Source organism: Oncorhynchus mykiss, chromosome 19 (genome assembly GCF_013265735.2).
Source record: "Oncorhynchus mykiss isolate Arlee chromosome 19, USDA_OmykA_1.1, whole genome shotgun sequence".
NCBI lineage: Eukaryota > Metazoa > Chordata > Actinopteri > Salmoniformes > Salmonidae > Oncorhynchus > Oncorhynchus mykiss.
The window spans coordinates 50,719,607-50,741,253 of NC_048583.1; the positions used below are offsets into that span (position 1 = coordinate 50,719,607).

The following is a 21,647-nucleotide window of genomic DNA, read 5'->3' on the forward strand; positions in this document are numbered from 1 at the left end:
GCAATGCACATTTCACATAACAATATAATAATAAAACATATTGAAATATTTTTCTTCCAGAATGAAATCTCAGAATAGTTTGAGGGTTTAACAAAACAACCACCTAGAGCCCTCATACTATCGCTGCACATAGTAAATATGGTATTGGCACTGACCCTGGAACTGACACAATGTTGATGGTGCCGGAGGAGATGGCTGCCGTTTTACGGGCTCTTAACCGATTGTGCTATTGTCTGTGTTTTTTTGCATTATTTGTAACTTATTTTGTACATAATTTTTCTGCCACTGTCTCTTATGATCGAAAAGAGGTTTTGGATATCAGGACAGTGATTACTCACCTCACACTGGACAAAGATTTTTTCTTTAACGAGTCAGACTCCCAACAAGGCCCTCATCCCAATCATTCGCAGGAGAAAGAGACGGAGATATCAGGGAGGTAGGTCAGGGTGCCTTGTAAGGATCCGACGGCAAGTGGGTAATCTGCCTCTACCATCAGTCCTATTAGCCAACGTGCATTGGATATCACTCCGTTCCATTGATTCCATTCCAGCCATTACAATGAGCCCGTCCTCCTATAGCTCATCCCACCAGCCTCCTCTGGAGTGTGTGTGTATGTATGGGTGTGTGTGTACCATGATGAAAGCCTAGTCCCATTGCAGAACGCAGTGTGTTAGTCTCCTGGTGCAAAGTGATTCAGGTGAACCCTTGTCTCTGCTATAAGTTGATCTGAACCACTGAGCCACCATCACTAACAACAAAATAAAACCTCAGCACCCACATTATCAGAACCACGTCCAAACAAACATGACATAGATGATTTTCTGCTGTTTTTTCACTTGTTCTGGGTTTTAATTCACAGCAAACAGGATTAATGCACAAAGAGAGAGGAGAGACAGGATTAATGATCCCCCTGTCACAAAGAGAGAGGAGAGACGGGATTAATGATCCCCCTGTCACAAAGAGAGAGGAGAGACATGATTAATGATTCCCCTGTCACAAAGAGAGAGGAGAGACATGATGAATGATCCCCCTGTCACAAAGAGAGAGGAGAGACGGGATTAATGATCCCCCTGTCACAAAGAGAGAGGAGAGACATGATTAATGATTCCCCTGTCACAAAGAGAGAGGAGAGACAGAATTAATGATCCCCCTGTCACAAAGAGAGAGGAGAGACATGATTAATGATTCCCCTGTCACAAAGAGAGAGGAGAGACAGGATTAATGATCCCCCTGTCACAAAGAGAGAGGAAAGACAGAATGAATGATCCCCCTGTCACAAAGAGAGAGGAGAGACAGAATTAATGATCCCCCTGTCACAAAGAGAGAGGAGAGACATGATTAATGATCCCCCTGTCACAAAGAGAGAGGAGAGACATGATTAATGATCCCCCTGTCACAAAGAGAGAGGAGAGACATGATTAATGATCCCCCTGTCACAAAGAGAGAGGAGATACATGATTAATGATCCCCCTGTCACAAAGAGAGAGGAGAGACAGGATTAATGATCCCCCTGTCACAAAGAGAGAGGAGAGACATGATTAATGATTCCCCTGTCACAAAGAGAGAGGAGAGACATGATTAATGATCCCCCTGTCACAAAGAGAGAGGAGAGACAGGATTAATGATCCCCCTGTCACAAAGAGAGAGGAGAGACAGGATTAATGATCCCCCTGTCACAAAGAGAGAGGGAAGAGAGAGAGCAAAAGTAAAAAGTGTAATCCTTTGAAAATCACAGTTCTGTGCAGTGCCAGGAAAGAAGAGAATAGTATCAGCTCCCTTTTGTACTTTAACTATTTGCACATCATTACAACACTGTAAAAAGACATAATATGACATTTTCATTATTTTGGAACTTTTGTGAATGTAATGTTTACTGTGAATTCTTTATTATCTCTTGCTTTGGTAAAGGAAACATGTGTTCCCCATGCCAATAAAGCTCTTAAATTGAAATTGAATTGAGATAAGGGTGAGAGAGAGGAAGAGAGATTAAGAAAGAGGGAGAGGGACAGAGAGAGAGAGAGAGAGAGAGACAGAAAGAGATACTTATTTTTTTCCCTTTATTTAACTAGGCAAGTCAGTTAAGAACAAATTCTTATTTTCAATGATGTTGTTTGAACTTGCAACCTTCCGGTTACTAGTCCAACACTCTAACCACTAGGCTACCCTGCCGCCCCTTTAAGCTACCTTTAACACAGTGAAGTATATGGTGCATGTGGACCATAACACAGTTAACATATGCACATTGTCAATAGCAACAGCTGTTGGTGTGTCGTTATCTGAGCGTAGAGACTCCTTGGCAGCCCCTAGATGGCAATGCAATCAAACACTTTCACTAAAACACCACCGGCACACTGCATGAACACACACACACACACACACACACACACACACACACACAGAGACACACCAACACAGAGACACAGCAACACAGAGACACACCAACACAGAGACACAGCAACATAGAGACACAACAACACAGAGACACAACAACACAGAGACACAACAACACAGAGACACACCCATATGCACAGATGCGTGTGCACACCCTACTCCAGACTGCCATTAAAAAACAACTAAGAGAATTGATTCTGTTATAGATTTCTGAATAAATGTTCACAGCTTGGATGTCTACAAGAGGAGGTGTTTAACTTTTCATTAATGGATGTGTGTGTGACTGTGTGTGTGTGTGATGGATGGTTGGTTTCAATTAAAACACTCATGTCTGCCAACATGAAGCATGTGTTGATATCAATGACTACCCTTGCTTCTCTAAGTGAGAGAGAGTCATTCCCTGAGATATTCAGAGACGTTAAAAGTCAACAGTTATATCGCAGGAGAGAGAGAGAGAGAGGAGGAGAGAATAGACAGCGAGAAGACAGGCCTTACTAATGTATACATGAAACAGTTCCCAGATCTACCTCAGATTTAAATGGACTCGCCTTACCTCAACACAATGTCACATTTGGAAGACAAACGTTTTTCATTTTTTTCCATCTTTCTTTCTTTCTTTTTTCTCTCACTCTCTCTCCTTCTGTTTCTTTCTTTCTTTCTCTCTGCAAGCACATGTCTCCCTTGGCCAGTGTGAATGTGTGTGCTTGTGATGCAGGTGGACAGGCACTGTGCAGACAGGGACAGGCTATGATACTAATTAAGAATAACCATGTGTATTTGTCAGAATAATTATGCTGATTATCTCTCACAGTCACAGACCAGAAAGGAGGGGCGGGGACTCTCATTAGCATATGGCATAGACTACACACACACGCACGCACGCACGCACGCACGCACGCACACACACACAACAAATAATTCCACCATTCATTTAATTTCAACTCTGTAAGCGTTCTGGCTTTATTCAGTAGTACAGCAAAGGCTCTCATCTCTCTGCTTCTCTCCTTCCCCAAAAACAAAACACACTAAATATATTTACAGGAGAGAAAACTGTCAAAATACATGCGATACTACAAGAAAATGTAGCCTTTGAAGAATCCCTGTTGAATTCATGCCCTTTGAGACCAAACGGTATGAAATGTAAAGCCTATTTACAGTAACAGTATAACCAGACAGACCAGGTCAGCCCCATGGGAGCAGTAATTGTTTTGGAGTTTCCTGAGGTGAAACCACAGGAGGTTGGTGGCACCTTAATTGGGGAGAACGGGCTCGTGGTAATGGCTGAAGCAAAATAGGTGAAATGGTATCAAATACATCAATCACATGATTTCCAGGTGTTTGATGCCATTCCATTTGCTCCGTTCTGACCAGTATTATGAACCGTCATCCCCTCAGCAGCCTCCTGAGGTGAAACTGCCCACAACACAGTGGGCTGTTTGTGTGTATGTATATGTTAATGCCCTGTGTGAGTGGAATACACACACACACACACACACACACACACACTCACACACACGCACACGCACACGCACACGCACACATACACAATGCCACGGGGGCAGCCTGCGTGTCTCCGGACAACTCAGAGGGTGGAGTGGTGGCTGCTGGGAAGTCTGTTCTGGACATGCCTGGTTCACACTGGCAGCCATGATTGTTTATGGCATCTCGAAGCCCCAGGATGGGTCATCAGGCCCAGGGAGCTGGGGCGGCTAGGATGTAGACTGACCTTCTGTCTGTGTGTGAGTTTGTGTGTGTGGATGGATGCCACTGTCCCAGTACTCTGAGTTCAGATTGAGTGCTACACATGCATACACACACATCAATTACTGCACACACACAACAATTCAACCAGCAATGCACATTTCACATAACAATATAATAATAAAACATATTGAAATATTTTTCTTCCAGAATGAAATCTCAGAATAGTTTGAGGGTTTAACAAAACAACCACCTAGAGCCCTCATACTATCGCTGCACATAGTAAATATGGTATTGGCACTGACCCTGGAACTGACACAATGTTGATGGTGCCGGAGGAGATGGCTGCCGTTTTACGGGCTCTTAACCGATTGTGCTATTGTCTGTGTTTTTTTGCATTATTTGTAACTTATTTTGTACATAATTTTTCTGCCACTGTCTCTTATGATCGAAAAGAGGTTTTGGATATCAGGACAGTGATTACTCACCTCACACTGGACAAAGATTTTTTCTTTAACGAGTCAGACTCCCAACAAGGCCCTCATCCCAATCATTCGCAGGAGAAAGAGACGGAGATATCAGGGAGGTAGGTCAGGGTGCCTTGTAAGGATCCGACGGCAAGTGGGTAATCTGCCTCTACCATCAGTCCTATTAGCCAACGTGCATTGGATAATAAAATAGACAAGCTACGATCACGAATATCCTACCAACGGGACATTAAAAACTGTCATATCTTATGTTTCACTGAGTCGTGGCAGAACAACGACATGGATATAGAACAGCTGGCGTGTTTACGCTGCATCAAGATAGAACAGCTGCCTCCGGTAAGACTACGGGTGGTGGTCTGTGTATATATGTAAACTAAAGCTGGTTCACGAAATCTAATATTAAGGAAGTCTCAAGGTTTTTCCCACCTGAGGTAGAGTATCTCATGATAAGCTTTGGACCACACTATTTACCAAGAGAGTTTTCATCTATATTTTTCGTAGCTGTCTACTTGCCACCACAAACCAATGCTGGCACTAAGACCTCACTCAATGAGCTGTATACGGCCATAAGCAAACAGGAAAACGCTCATCCAGAGGTGGCGCTCCTAGTGGCCGGGGACTTTAATGCAGGGAAACTTAAATCTGATATACCTAATTTCTACCAGCATGTTAAATGTGCAACCAGAGGGAAAAGACTCTAGACCACCTTTACTCCACACACAGAAATGCGCACAAAGCTCTCCCTCGCCCTCTATTTGGCAAATCTGACCATAATTCTATCCTCCTGATTCCCGCTTACAAGAAAAAACAAAAGCAGCACGCACAAGTGACTCAGTCAATAAAGAAGTGGTCAGATGAAGCAGATGCTAAGCTACAGGACTGTTTAATAACACAGACTAGAATATGTTCCGGGATTCCTCCGATGTCATTGTGGAGTACACCACAACAGTCACTGGCTTCATCAATAAGTGCATCGATGACGTCGTCCCCACAGTGACCCAGTACATACCCCAACCAGAAGCCATGGATTACAGGCAACATTTGCACTGAGCTAAAGGGTGGAACTGCTGCTTTCAAGGAGCGGGACTCTAACCTGGATACTTATAAGAAATGCCACTATGTCCTCAGATGAACCATCCAAGAGGCAAAGCGCAGGACAAGATTGGATCCTACTACACCGGTTTCGACGCTCGTTGGATGTGGCAGGGCTTGCAAACTATTACAGACTACAAAGGGAAGCAGAGCCGCGAGCTGCCCAGTGACATGAGCCAACCAGACGAGCTAAATTACTTCTATGTTTGCTTCGAGGCAAGCAGCACTGAAGCATGCATGAGAGCATCAGCTATTCCGGATGACTGTGTGATCACGCTCTCCGTAGCCGATGTGAGTAAGACCTTTAAACAGGTCAACATTCACAAGTCCGTGGGGCCAGACGGACTACCAGGACGTGTACTCCGAGCATGCGCTGACCAAGTGTCTTCACTGACATTTTCAACCTGTCCCTAATTGAGTCTGTAATACCAACATGTTTCAAGCAGACCACCAGAGTCCCTGTGCCCAAGAACACTAAGGTAACCTGCCTAAATGACTACCAACCCATACCACTCGCGTATGTAGCCATGAAATGCTTTGAAAGGCTGGTCATGGCTCACATCAACACCATCAAACCAGAAACCCTTGACCCACTCCAATTTGCATACCGCCCAAACAGATCCACAGATGATGCAATCTCTATTGCACTCCCTTTCCCACCTGGACAAAATGAACACTTACGTGAGAATGCTATTAATTGACTACAGCTTAGCGTTCAACACCATAGTGCCCTCAAAGCTCATCACTAAGCTAAGGACCCTAGGACTAAACACCTCCCTCTGCAACTGAATCCTGGACTTCCTGACGGGCCCGCCCCCAGGTGGGTAACAACACATCTGCCACACTAATTCTCAACACGGGGGCCCCTCAGGGGTACGTGTTCAGTCCCCTGCTGTACTCCCTGTTCACCCATGACTGCATGGCCAGGCACGACTGTGACAAATACAATTTGATTTGACCCTGTATATAGCTACTGACCCTGGAACTGATCCTGTATATAGCTACTGACCCTGTATATACCTACTGACCCTGGAACTGACCCTGTATATAGCTAGTGACCCTGGAACTGACCCTACTGACCCTGTATATAGCTACTGACCCTAGAACTGACCCTGTATATAGCTACTGACCCTGGAACTGACTCTGTATATAGCTACTGACCCTGGAACTGACTCTGTATATAGCTACTGACCCTGGAACTGACTCTGTATATAGCTACTGACCCTGGAACTGACTCTGTATATAGCTACGGACCCTGGAAATGACCCTGTATATAGCTACTGACCCTGGAACTGATCCTGTATATAGCTACTGACCAGGTAAACAGCTACTGACCCTGGAACTGACCCTGTATATAGCTACTGACCCTGTATATAGCCACTGACCCAAGAACTGAACCTGTATGAAGCTACTGACCCTGGAAATGACTCTGTATATAGCTACTGACCCTGGAACTGCCCCTGTATATAGCTACTGACCCTGGAAATGACTCTGTACATAGCTACTGACCCTGGAACTGCCCCTGTATACAGCTACTGACCCTGGAACTGATCCTGTATATAGCTACTGACCCTGGAACTGACTCTGTATATAGCTACTGACCCTAGAACTGAACCTGTATGAAGCTACTGACCCTGGAAATGACTCTGTATATAGCTACTGACCCTGGAACTGACTCTGTATATAGCTACTGACCCAAGAACTGAACCTGTATGAAGCTACTGACCCTGGAACTGAACCTGTATGAAACTACTGACCCTGGAAATGACCCTGTATATAGCTACTGACCCTGGAACTGACTCTGTATATAGCTACTGACCCTGGAACTGACCCTGTATATACAGTGCCTTGCGAAAGTATTCGGCCCCTTTGAACTTTGCGACGTTTTGCCACATTTCAGGCTTCAAACATAAAGATATAAAACTGTATTTTTTTGTGAAGAATCAACAACAAGTGGGACACAATCATGAAGTGGAACAACATTTATTGGATATTTCAAACTTTTTTAACAAATCAAAAACTGAAAAATTGGGCGTGCAAAATTATTCAGCCCCCTTAAGTTAATACTTTGTAGCGCCACCTTTTGCTGCGATTACAGCTGTAAGTTGCTTGGGGTATGTCTCTATCAGTTTTGCACATCGAGAGACTGACATTTTTTCCCATTCCTCCTTGCAAAACAGCTCGAGCTCAGTGAGGTTGGATGGAGAGCATTTGTGAACAGCAGTTTTCAGTTCTTTCCACAGATTCTCAATTGGATTCAGGTCTGGACTTTGACTTGGCCATTCTAACACCTGGATATGTTTATTTTTGAACCATTCCATTGTAGATTTTGCTTTATGTTTTGGATCATTGTCTTGTTGGAAGACAAATCTCCGTCCCAGTCTCAGGTCTTTTGCAGACTCCATTAGGTTTTCTTCCAGAATGGTCCTGTATTTGGCTCCATCCATCTTCCCATCAATTTTAACCATCTTCCCTGTCCCTGCTGAAGAAAAGCAGGCCCAAACCATGATGCTGCCACCACCATGTTTGACAGTGGGGATGGTGTGTTCAGCTGTGTTGCTTTTACGCCAAACATAACATTTTGCATTGTTGCCAAAAAGTTCCATTTTGGTTTCATCTGACCAGAGCACCTTCTTCCACATGTTTGGTGTGTCTCCCAGGTGGCCTGTGGCAAACTTTAAACAACACTTTTTATGGATATCTTTAAGAAATGGCTTTCTTCTTGCCACTCTTCCATAAAGGCCAGATTTGTGCAATATACGACTGATTGTTGTCCTATGGACAGAGTCTCCCACCTCAGCTGTAGATCTCTGCAGTTCATCCAGAGTGATCATGGGCCTCTTGGCTGCATCTCTGATCAGTCTTCTCCTTGTATGAGCTGAAAGTTTAGAGGGACGGCCAGGTCTTGGTAGATTTGCAGTGGTCTGATACTCCTTCCATTTCAATATTATCGCTTGCACAGTGCTCCTTGGGATGTTTAAAGCTTGGGAAATCTTTTTGTATCCAAATCCGGCTTTAAACTTCTTCACAACAGTATCTCGGACCTGCCTGGTGTGTTCCTTGTTCTTCATGATGCTCTCTGCGCTTTTAACGGACCTCTGAGACTATCACAGTGCAGGTGCATTTATACGGAGACTTGATTACACACAGGCGGATTGTATTTATCATCATTAGTCATTTAGGTCAACATTGGATCATTCAGAGATCCTCACTGAACTTCTGGAGAGAGTTTGCTGCACTGAAAGCAAAGGGGCTGAATAATTTTGCACGCCCAATTTTTCAGTTTTTGATTTGTTAAAAAAGTTTGAAATATCCAATGAATGTCGTTCCACTTCATGATTGTGTCCCACTTGTTGTTGGGGAAGGGATAAATCCAACGAGCGTGCACACACACACACACACACACACACACACACACACACACACACACACACACGCGCACACACACACACGCGCACACACACACCTCTACAGTCTCATCATGCACACTTTTTCACACATTAGGATGAGTGAAGAGCATTACACACACACACACAACACACGCACACACACTCCTTTTGAGGCATACAATAACATCTCAGCACACATTTACAGAACGAGGGAGCTCTTGTCTGGAGAGATGAAGAGAAGAGAGGTAGGAAGAGAAGAGGAAAGAGAGGAAGAGAAGAAGATAAGGGGAGGAAGCAAGAGAGAGAGAGAGATGGAGTAGTTGTGGTTGTTGTAGATGATTATTTTCTGTTTATGCGAGGGGCCTGCGTGAGACAATCACTTCAAGTGCCCTCCAATCAGGGCCTGAGTACAGTGGCGAGGGGTGGGGGTTGGGGGCGAGACCTAACGAACCCTCTACCCTCCTACCCTCTCTCTCCTCTCCTCTTTTGTCCACTCCTCTGTCCACTCCCTCGCTTCCCTCCACTCCACTCTGCAGCACTCTTCATTCCATTCCCTTGTGCCACAGCCCAAGGGCGAAGCCCTCTCTCTTTCCTCCACTCTCCTCCTTTCTCTACCACTCCCTCTATTCTCCCTCTACACCCTCTTTCTGCACCAGGGGATTCAGGCAGCAAGTTTAAAGAATAAAAGGCCTCACTGAAACTTGTGTGAAAGAGATAGAGAGTGAGAGACATAAAGAGAGGAAGAGAGAAAGAGAGAGAAAGTGAGAGACAGAAAGAGAGAGGAAGAGAGAAAGAGAGAGAGAGAGTGAGAGACATAAAGAGAGAGGAAGAGAGAAAGAGAGAGAGAGAGAGAGAAAGTGAGAGACAGAAAGAGAGAGGAAGAGAGAAAGAGAGAGTGAGAGACAAAGAGAGAGAGGAAGAGAGAAAGAGAGAGAGAGAGAGAGAGAAAGTGATAGACAGAAAGAGAGAGAGGAAGAGAGAAAGAGAGAGAGAGAGAGAGAGAGAGAGATAAAGTAAAAGAGAGAATTGTAAACATGTTTCCCATGCCAATAAAGCCCCTTAAATTGAATTGAAATGTAATTGAGAGAGACATAGAGAGAGGGAGAGAGAGGGAGAGAGAGAGAGAGAGAGAGAGAGAGAGAGAGAGAGAGAGAGAGAAAGAGAGACAGAGAGAGAAAGATTAGAATAAGGAGTCATGGGGCCTCCTGAGTGGTGCAGCGGTCTAAGGCACTGCATCACTTGAGGCATTACTACAGACCCAGGTTCGATCCCGGGTTTTATCACAACCGGCCATGATAGTGAGTCCCATAGGGCGGAGCACAATTGGCCCCACATTGTCTGTGTTAGGGGAGGGTTTGGCTGAGGCTCATCGCGCTCTAGCGACTCCTTGTGGCGGGCATTTCCTCCGACACATTTGTGCGGCTGGCTTCAGGGATAAGCGAGTGGGTGTTAAGAAGCGCGGCTTGGCGAGTCATGTTTCGGAGGACGCATGACTCAAACTTTGCTATTCCGTTGGGGAGTTACAGCAATGAAAGAAGATCAAAATTGGTGAGAAAAAGGGGTAAAATACAAAACAAGGAAGTTACCAGAGTTAGAAAAAGACAATGAAGCGGCTAATGAGAGAGATAATGAGAGAGACAATGAGAGAGATAATGAGAGAGATAATGAGAGAGATATGGAACGATAGAGCCGTTTGTTCTCTTCTGACCGGGGTCATCAGTGTGTGATCTGTGACAACACTGTGACCTGCTCTTCTGTGACCTTCAGCCCAGCCTCTACGTCCAGGAGTTTTATGACCCGACCATGTTTGCTTACAAACGCGTCTCCAACAGTGCAATGGCGTGTGTTTGCCCCAGTGTTGAAGGCGAGACACGGTCCACCGGTCACCCCTCGCTGTCCCCCTCGCTCTCCTCCTTGTCCTTAATGGTAAACTAACAGATTGTAAACATGCTGCTACCACTTCTATCCCTCTCTCTCTCTACCCCCCTCCTTCCCTCACTCAATATCTCTTTTTTTCTGGGGGTATTTTTTAAACAATGTCCTTCATGTTAGAGTGGTTACTGCAGCAGAAGGACATCATTAGCACCGTGGTTAAACTGTAATTTACACCATTAGAGAGGCAGGAGCCAATTTTATTGGCTAGTAAATTTCAGCTCTGAAATATTTAGACCATATGGCTCAATTTATGTAATAACCTTAATTTCTGCACCCTTCAGGTCCTGGTGGCTGCTGGGCCTGGCTGGCGGAGTGAGGAGCGTGTACACACACACACACACACACACACACACACACACACAGTAGCAGAAGATGCATCAGATTAATGCAGTGTCAGGTTGTGTTTGGGTGAAGGCGTGCGAGCAGCAACCAGATGGTCCCGGGGCTGATGACTGTCAGGGGTCCTGATCTGATCAATCACTTGTATTAATACATCTCCCTTCACCAGGAGCCCCAAGGGCCCTACACACAACATCTGGAGAGGAGGGAGGATGGAGGGAGGAAGAAGAGGAGGAGAGGGGTAATTGTGCAGGAATGTATATGTCCAGTACTAATACATCTGACTTCATCAGGGGTCCAGGGACCACAACACAACATCAGGATGAAGAGGGAAGGAGGAGACGAGAGAGGGAGGAGACGAGAGAGGGAGGAGGGAGAGAGGGAGGAGGGAGAGAGGGGAAAGAAAAAGGTGGGATGGAGGATAGTGTGACTAAATTAAGTGGAGAGTAGAGAGAATAGAGAGGGAGAGAATGATGAGAGAAAGAGGGAGAGCTAGTGGGAGGAAACAGCAAAGAGAGATAGAGGGAGAGCTAGTGGGAGGATACAGCAAAGACAGAAAGAGGGAGCTAGTGGGAGGAAACAGCAAAGACAGAAAGAGGGAGAGCTAGTGGGAGGAAACAGCAAAGAGAGAAAGAGGGAGAGCTAGTGGGAGGATACAGCAAAGACAGAAAGAGGGAGAGCTAGTGGGAGGAAACAGCAAAGACAGAAAGAGGGAGAGCTAGTGGGAGGAAACAGCAAAGACAGAAAGAGGGAGAGCTAGTGGGAGGAAACAGCAAGGAGAGAAAGAGGGAGAGCTAGTGGGAGGAAACAGCAAGGAGAGAAAGAGGGAGAGCTAGTGGGAGGAAACAGCAAGGAGAGAAAGATATAGCAAAGACAGAAAGAGGGAGAGCTAGTGGGAAGAAACAGCAAGGAGAGAAAGATATAGTAAAGACAGAAAGAGGGAGAGCTAGTGGGAGGATACAGCAAGGAGATAAAGAGGGAGAGCTAGTGGGAGGATAGAGCAAGGAGAGAAAGAGGGAGAGCTAGTGGGAGGAAACAGCAAAGACAGAAAGAGGGAGAGCTAGTGGGAGGAAACAGCAAAGACAGAAAGAGGGAGAGCTAGTGGGAGGAAACAGCAAGGAGAGAAAGAGGGAGAGCTAGTGGGAGGAAACAGCAAGGAGAGAAAGAGGGAGAGCTAGTGGGAGGAAACAGCAAGGAGAGAAAGATATAGCAAAGACAGAAAGAGGCTGGATCTGGAATAGGACGTGAGGAGTAAATAGGTGTTACGTTAGCATCTCTAGATTGGTGTGCAGTATGTGTGTGTGTGTGTGTGTGTAACCGCGGTCTGCCAGGCGGGCGCAGGGTTCTGGCGGGGCAGACCGCCTGCGTTCTGTACCCTCATTCTATCCGATCGCCATGACGACCCCATTAATCATCCACACTGGCACGGAGAGGTGCTCCCAGCCCAGTCAGAGATCAATACACACACACATACAGGCTTATTGCTTATATCCGTGGTTGATCTCCCTCTCAGTAGTGGACATTAGCGAGGAGAACATCAAACCATCTGCTCTGAAGGCTGTCAGACTAGAGAGGAGAAAACTGTCAGACTACACATTAGATACACTGCTGATTAACTGCCAACTTCTCTCCCATAAACCTAAGAACTTTACCAACCCGTTTGTCCACATAAAAACAGACTTGCACTGTTTTTAGACAAAAACATTAATGTTTAACTAATTTAAAAAGGTTGGTGGAGTTCTTTATGCTAATTGAAGAGAAAGGGAGAGAGGAGGAGAGAGGAGGAGAAAGAGGAGATGGAGAGAGGAAGAGAGAGATGGAGAGAGGAAAAGAGAGCTGGAGAGAGATGGAGAGAGAGGGAGAGAGGAGGAGAGAGATAGAGAGAGTTGGAGAGAGATGGAGAGAGGAGGAGAGAGATGGAGCGAGATGGAGATAGAGGGAGAGAAATGGAGAGAGGAGGAGAGAGATGGAGAGAGAGAGGAGGAGAGCGATGGAGGGAGAGAGGAGAGAGATGGAGAAAGGAGGAGAGAAATTAACAAAAACATAAATGTTGAACTAATTTAAATAGGTTGGTGGAGTTTTTTATGCTAATTGAAGAGAAAGGGAGAGAGGAGGAGAGAGGAAGAGAGAGTGGGAGAGAGATGGAGAGAGAGGGAGAGCCGAGGAGAGAGATGAGAGAGGAGGAGAGAGGAGGAGAAAGAGGAGAGAGATGAAGAGAGGAGGAGAGATATTGAGAGAGGAAGAGAGAGTTGGAGAGAGATGGAGAGAGAGGGAGAGAGGAGGAGAGAGATGAGAGAGGAGGAGAGAGATGGAGAGAGAGGGAGAGAGGAAGAGAGAGTTGGAGAGAGATGGAGAAAGAGGAGAGAGATGGAGAGAGGAAGCGAGAGTTGGAGAGAGATGGGGAGAGAGGAAGAGAGAGTTGGAGAGAGATGGAGAAAGAGGAGAGAGATGGAGATAGGGAGATGGAGAGAGGAAGAGAGAGATGGAGAGAGAGGGAGAGAGGAGAGAGGAAGAGATAGGAGGAGAGAGATGGAGAGAGAGGGAGAGAGGAAGAGAGAGGAGGAGAGGAGGAGTGAGAGAGAAGAGAACAAAGAAAACAAATACGGAGTAGAGAATAAAATTGTGATTAGTGAACAGTTGTCTACAGTAAGATCAATAGACAGCAGAGTGTGGAGTCCACAGAGAAACAGGTGTGATAGCATAAGGCCAGAGGTAGAGAGCTACAATCCCAACCTCCCAAACCCGGCCCCCGGCCAAAAGACCCATCTGCGGCCTCACACACAGACATTTATTTTTATTTTTATTTAACCTTTATTTAACTAGGCAAGTCAGTTAACAACAAATTATAATTTACAATGACGGCCTACCCCGGCCAAACCCTAATGACGCTGGGCCAATTGTGCGCCGCCTTATGGGACTCCCAATCCCGGCTGGTTGTGATACAGCCTGGAATCGAACCAGGGTCTGTAGCACACACACCAGTGGAACAGAGATGATTTCATGAACATTCAAAAACATTAGTGTGATTTGTAACCATGCCTGAAGACTTGTCTTAGCTCCTGGCACTAATGCCTTGGCTTTAGCTCAGAGGATTAACACAGTCTTGTGTCTATTTTTTTTCTTTCTTTATTTCTCAGTGAGCGACTGAGACTGACTTCACACACCCATTATCACAAATGACCGTGGCGGCATTCTGGCCGCTCCACATCAATGAAACACACACACACACACACACACACACACACACACACACACACACACACACACACACACACACACACACACACACACTCACACATACACACACACACACACACACACACACACCTCCATATCAATGAGGTGAAAGGTCTGTATTTACATTCTGTATTAATTATGACTGACAACACAAAGGTCAGAGGGCGAGAAAACAGGATGTTTAAAGCAGCTAGATATCTATATACTCCACCCTTTTCCATTGTTCTCGCTCTCTCTCTTTCTCATCCTCTCTCTCTTCCATTAAGAAAAAAACACATGAATTCCACATGTGAACATGTGAATTGTTCCAAAAACACGTTTTCATGTGATCTTATGTGAAGTTAATGTAATAACATGTGACAACATGTAAAGCAACAGGTGATCAATGACAATCCATGACAATGGCATCTTGGTGAAAGTGATGGTATATACTGTAGGTTGACACACACACACAGAGCTTTGAGCGGTGTCGTGGTGTGCTGAGGAGATGATATCACAAAGAGGCGTTGGCATGGCGATCTACTGATGTCAGGCTGTTTACTGAGCTGCCAGGTTACATTTAGACTGGCTGACAGGCAGCAAGGGAGGATCTGTGTGTGTGTGTGTGTGTGTGTGTTTGTGAAAGGCACATTTAGAGGTATTCTCCATGTGGGAGCGTTGGAGCAGACTTGGCGTGGAGGTGGAGGATTGTGGGAAGGGCCCTGGAGGACAGGAGCCCTTGGCTGTGTGTGTGTGCCTGCAGGCCCCTTCACTGGCAAACAGATGGCACCAGCACCACAGGCTGTGACCAACACATGCACGCAATGATAATACAGACATGTATTCATATCGTGTCTTTTCTTACCGGTACTGTCAACGCAATAATAGTAGAGGTGTTAAGTGTGGGGTCTGTGGGCTGTTTTCTGTACACCAGGCGATACTGTGAAATCCTTCCATTGGGTTGTCCAGGCTGTGTCCAGTTCAACTGTACTGAGTATGCACCTGCAAACACACAAACAGATATTACACACAGTGAGAATAACATATGAAGTCAAACGTCACCTTTTCTTCCCTCCCTCTATTTCATCTCTCACTCACTCGTCGGTGTGACAATAGGAGGAGCAATGTCCTCTGGACCCGCCTCCATGGTGACAGCTGAAGCCCATTGGCTGCGAGCAGAGCCGCGGGAGTTGTGGGCATGTACACTGTACTGGTATTGTCTGAAGGGCTGGAGGGCGTCGCTGGCGTCGATAAAATCTAGCGGCCCATTGGACCAGATAAACACCAACAGCTCCTCCTGCGTCCCCATTGGTCGCCTGGCAGGAAACAGGAAGAGCAAGTGAGTTACGCTAACTAACCCTGAGGTTCATCTCTAAGCCGTAGTTACAACTTGAGAGAGAAATAGAGAGCAATAGGAGAAGGGTTAAACGATGGCAATGAAAAGAGGAGAGAGAGAGGGGAGGAGAAGAAGCGAAAAGGGGCAAGAGGATGGTAGTCTCTAATCATTCCAACTGCATTAAAACAACATTGCGCGAGTGTGTCTTGGTTCACAATGTACATCTAAACTACAGCTGGACTTGATAACATAGCTCAAAACACCCCTCTACCCCATCCTCCAACTGTGTGTCTCCATTAGAAACCTCTGGATCTCAGAATCACAGATGCACAGAAGTCCCCAAAGTCTATAGCAAGCCCCCCTATACATACTGTATTAAGTGAGAGAGTCAGACAGTGTGTGTTTGGTCATGCTAACCATGATCTGAATGCTCAACTGTACTCCTTCCTCTGGGAATAACTTCTCCTACTGAATTTGAGTAACTCCAATTTTGGTTTACCAAAGTCTGACTCCTTGTGTGGATGTGAAGTTAGGATTCTTCCCTCAGCCTATATGCTAATGATGTTTCCACAGGACTTATCAAGGCTTAGATACTCTCTGACCCTGCATACAGATACCACTGGTCAACAACACACACTTGACCTTGACCACAGGCAAACACACGCAGACAAACACACACACACATGCACACACACAGGCAGACACATGGGTGCACGAACACAATACACACATCAGGCAGATGAAAAACTAGCACAGTGGGTAGTCGATACACACAAATGCAGACTAAACATACATACATACACATACATACACTACCGTTTAAAAGATTGGGGTCAATTAGAAATGTCCTTGTTTTAGAAAGAAAATCACATTTTTTGTCCATTAGAATAACATAAAATTGATGACAAACTTGGATTAGCTAACACAACGTGCCATTGGAACACAGGAGTGATGGTTGCTGATAATGGGCCTCTGTGTGTAGATATTCCATTAAAAATCAGTCGTTTCCAGCTACAATAGTCATTTACAACATTAACAATGTCTACACTGTATTTCTGATCAATTTGATGTTCTTTTAATGGACCAATGTGCTTTTCTTTCAAAAACAAGGACATTTCTAAGTGACCCCAAACTTTTGCACGGTAGTGTACGTATTCCAGGCGGACTAAACGCAAACACGACACACACCAACACACATACAAAGCAGATTAGAAAGTCTCCCCTTAATCTGAATTACCTTGTAAACTAAGAGGTGCATGATGATGTTATTACTATGATGGTATTACCTGTGTATGAATGGATATTACCTGTGTACGAATGGTTATTGTCTGTGTATGAATGGTTATTACCTGTGTATGAATGGTTATTACCTGTGTATGAATGTTATTACCTGTGTATGAATGGTTATTACCTGTGTATGAATGGTTATTACCTGTGTATGAATGGTTACTACCTGTGTATGAATGGTTATTACATGTGTATGAATGGTTATTACATGTGTATGAATGTTATTACCTGTGTATGGATGGTTATTACCTGTGTATGGATGGTTATTGCCTGTGTATGAATGGTTATTGCCTGTGTATGAATGTTATTACCTGTGTACGAATGGTTATTACCGGCGTACGACTGGTTATTGTCCATGTATGAATGGTTATTGTCTGTGTACGAATGCTTATTACCTGTGTATGAATGATTATTACCTGTGTATGAATGGTTATTACCTGTGTATGAATGATTACCTGTTTATGAATGGTTATTACCTGTGTATGAATGATTATTACCTGTGTATGAATGGTTATAACTGTGTACGACTGGTTATTGCCTGTGTATGAATGGTTATTGCCTGTGTATGAATAGTTATTACCTTTGTATGAATGGTTATTACCTTTGTACAAATGGTTATAACTGTGTACGACTGGTTATTGCCTGTGTATGAATGGTTATTACCTGTGTATGAAGTATGAGGTGATGAGTCCATTGGGCTTGTGGGGGGGGTTCCAGCAGACCTGGATGACTGTGGCTCCTGCTGCTGTCACTGTGGGGGGGTCCATGTCCTCTGGAGGGGCCTCAGAGGTACGCACATACACCCCCTCACCCAACCCACACCCATCTGACATGGAGAGAAATGGAGAGAAATGGAGCGACATGGAGAGAAATGGAGCGAAATGGAGAGACATGCAGAGACAGGGAGAGACATGGAGAGCCCGGGAGAGACATGGAGAGAAATGGAGAGACATTGAGAGACATGGAGAGACATGGAGAGAAATGGAGCGCCACGGAGAGAAATGGAGAGACATGGAGAGAAATGGAGAGACATTGAGAGACATGGAGAGACATGGAGAGACATGCAGAGACATGGAGAGAAATGGAGACACATGTAGAGACATGGAGAGACATGGAGAGACATGGAGAGACATGCAGAGACATGGAGAGACATGGAGAGACATGCAGAGACATGGAGAGACATGGAGCGACATGGAGAGACACGGAGAGAAATGGAGAGAAATGGAGAGACATGGAGAGACATGCAGAGACATGGAGAGAAATGGAGAGACATGGAGAGACATGCAGAGACATGGAGAGACATGCAGAGACATGGAGAGAAATGGAGAGACACGGAGAGACATGGAGAGAAATGGAGAGACATGGAGAGACATGGAGAGACATGCAGAGACATGGAGAGAAATGGAGACACGGAGAGACATGGAGAGAAATGGAGAGACATGGAGAGACATGGAGAGAAATGGAGAGAAATGCAGAGACATGGAGAGAAATGGAGAGACATGGAGAGACATGCAGAGACATGGAGAGAAATGGAGAGACATGGAGAGAAATGGAGAGAGGGGGGTGAGAACAAAGAAGACAGAATTACCCAGTTGTGTTCTAAATACTTGATAAGATTAACTACGCATAATTAAGTATAAAACACTGTCTCTCAAGGTAGTCTGTCATTGGTCATTCCCAGTCCATACCGGCTTGGCAGGCCTGGACTCTGATGTGGTACTGGGTGTAGGGGTCTAACCCAGACACACTGAGGTTCTGTTCCCGTCCCACCGTACGCATCACAGACCTGGCACTTCCTGGATTCAACAGGATGTTGTAGTATAGAGGAAGACTGGTGTTGAACACACCTGAGAGAGGGAGAGTGAGAGAACGAGAGAGAGTGAGAGAGTGAGAGAGAGAATGAGAGAGCGAGGGGGAGAGAGAAAGAACGTGACAGAGGATGAGAGAGAGAAGGAGAGCGAGAGAGGGAGAGAATGTGAGAGAGAATGAGAGAGAGCATTCTTACTTTGTATTCCCATGACATCTCTCCTGTGTTTTGAATGCAATGTGGCTAGGTAGCAAAGTAACTCACAGATAAATATTGAGATGTGGTTCTCTATTAGAAAGGCCCTACATGCAAAATACGGTTTGTGCGAAGGGAGACTAATAAACCAGGGTGTGCTGGTTCTGTTCCATTGATCAATGCTCTCTGATTTATCCTGCCTTTGGCCACGGATGCTCCCACGCGCTGGATTTACTACGGCATTGTGGGTAATTTAGTAGGATCTGAACATGGTCAGATGGTCAAGGGGACAGTGCATCACAGAGAGACTGGTATGGATGTGCACAGAGAGACAATGAACAGTCAGGACCAAGACATAACTGTCTGTATGCAGAGAGGTGGGAGGAGATATGGGAGGTCAGGGCAGGATGCATCACCTCTCACCCTCTGTGTACCAATTCTTTATAAGGATCCCCAATACGTCTATTTATGTGTGTGCGTCTGTGACTGTTTGGATGTGTGTGTATGCGGGCTTTGACTATGATTATCTGCCTGAAGTAATCCATCTATAAATATTATCTTCTCATTATGTGTGCTTACTATGAGAGGGGCCTGAAATAGCACACAGACATATCCATAGGCAGGCTATTCTAGAGTCATTACAGGTTGATTCTAAAAGAGGGGAAGTATTGCCTGATCTCTCACGCTTGGTTAGGCTGCTGGACCCAGGGTTTGGAGTGTGTGTGTGTGTGTGTCTGTACGTGCATGTGTGATTATTTGCGTGCGTTTAAGCATGTGGTGTATGTGTGTGTGTGTGTGTGTGTGTGTGTGTGTGTGTGTGTGTGTGTGTGTGTGTGTGTGTGTGTGGAGGGGGGGTAATTATGTGCGGGGGTAATGTGTGTGTGTGTGTGGAGGGGGGGTAAGTATGTGCAGAGGTAATGTGTGTGTGTGTGTGTGTGTGTGGAGGGGGGGTAATTATGTGCGGGGGTAATGTGTGTGTGTGTGTGTGTGTGTGGAGGGGGGGTAATTATGTGAAGAGGTAATGTGTGTGTGTGTGTGTGTGTGTGTGTGTGTGTGTGTGTGTGTGTGTGTGCAGGGGGGGTAATGTGTGTGTGTGTGACAGATCGCTACTGAAGGGTCTCTCCTGGCTGCTGTGGCTGCCATTACCCCTGATCAGGCTCTGTGTGGAGTTGAAAGTGGGGATGTGTAACGCTGCTGATTAGTTATAAATAATAGAACTTAAGGAGAGCTCCCATTGAACCTCTGAGGCAGCCTGGCACAGATCAAAGTACTAATACGGGCAAGGTGTGTGTGTGTGTGTGTGTCTCAGCAGAAGGCTACATCTGCTGAGGGAGAAAGCTATGAGGAAAGGTGAATAATTTAAATGTTTCATTTGTTAAGATAATCAGGCCATTCTCAATGCATCCTGGAACTCATGAATGTTGAATGACCTATCTGCCTATAGTTGGTGTGAATTATGGAAAGGTACCTCTGATGGGAATATGAACAAATTGTGTGTCTGTGTGTGCGTGTGTGTGTGTGTGTGCGGAGGCAGAGACTAGTGGATTAGGGACATGAGACCGAGGTCACAAACAGCCTTATTGAGAGGTTGGGTCACATTTGTTTTGTCATAGCTATGTTACATAAAGTGTATATGAGCCTACAGGACCCGAGCCACTACCCATAGGTGGACCACTGCATTAGGGAAGTCTTTCCCACATCATAGTATGTACTTCAGCCAACTCCTGACTATTGCTGTCATGCCAGTCGTATATGGCATGACAATGAACCAACATGCCAGTGACCTGGCTGAAACACATATTTGGACAACCAGATAAGGGGAGTAGCGGGTAGACCGAGAGGGGGGTCGTCACTGACCTGGGGGTGTCCAGGAGACGAAGAGAGAGCGGGGGCCAAACACGGTGACGTTATGAGGGGGCGGGACTCCCAGAGGGGAGGAGACTGGTGTCTGGACGACGTACCTGTTACTCAAACCACTACCGCCCCCGGTACTGGCCTCCAACACATACACATACCTGAGGGGGAGGAAGGGAGAGAGTCTGTAGTGTTACACGATGGGAAAACACAGAGACACAGACACACATACAGACATAGCCACAGAGAAGCGGTCCAACACATTTTTTCTTCAGATTATATATTATATACTGTAAACTGAGTGTACAAAACATTAAGGACACCTTCCATTTTGCCCTCAGAACAGCCTCAATTCGTTGGGGCATGGACTCTACAACGAGTGGAAAGCGTTCCACAGGGATGCTGGCCTATGTTGACTTCAATGCTTCCCACAGTTGTGTCAAGTTGGCTGGATGTCCTTTGGGTGGTGGACCTTGACACACATTGGAAACTGTTGAGTGTGAAAAACCTTGCAGTGTTGTGGTTCTTCACACAAACGGGTGTTCCTGGCACCTACTATAATACCCTGTTCAAAGGCACTAAAATATTTTGTCTTGCCATTTTACCCTATGAATGGC

General features: G+C 45.6%; 1 protein-coding gene across 1 annotated transcript in view; it reads right to left on the minus strand.

Moving 5' to 3' along the window:
- ush2a (Usher syndrome 2A (autosomal recessive, mild)) overlaps positions 1 to 21,647 on the minus strand; it is a 486,438-nt gene that overhangs the window by 34,263 nt on the left and 430,528 nt on the right. Inside the window, exons 64-68 of the mRNA XM_036955034.1 lie at positions 21,034 to 21,191; positions 18,863 to 19,021; positions 17,838 to 18,000; positions 15,650 to 15,867; positions 15,417 to 15,553 (exon numbers count right to left, since the gene is read on the minus strand). Coding sequence (XP_036810929.1) covers positions 15,417 to 15,553; positions 15,650 to 15,867; positions 17,838 to 18,000; positions 18,863 to 19,021; positions 21,034 to 21,191 — 835 coding nt within the window. The remainder of the gene's footprint in view (positions 1 to 15,416; positions 15,554 to 15,649; positions 15,868 to 17,837; positions 18,001 to 18,862; positions 19,022 to 21,033; positions 21,192 to 21,647) is intronic.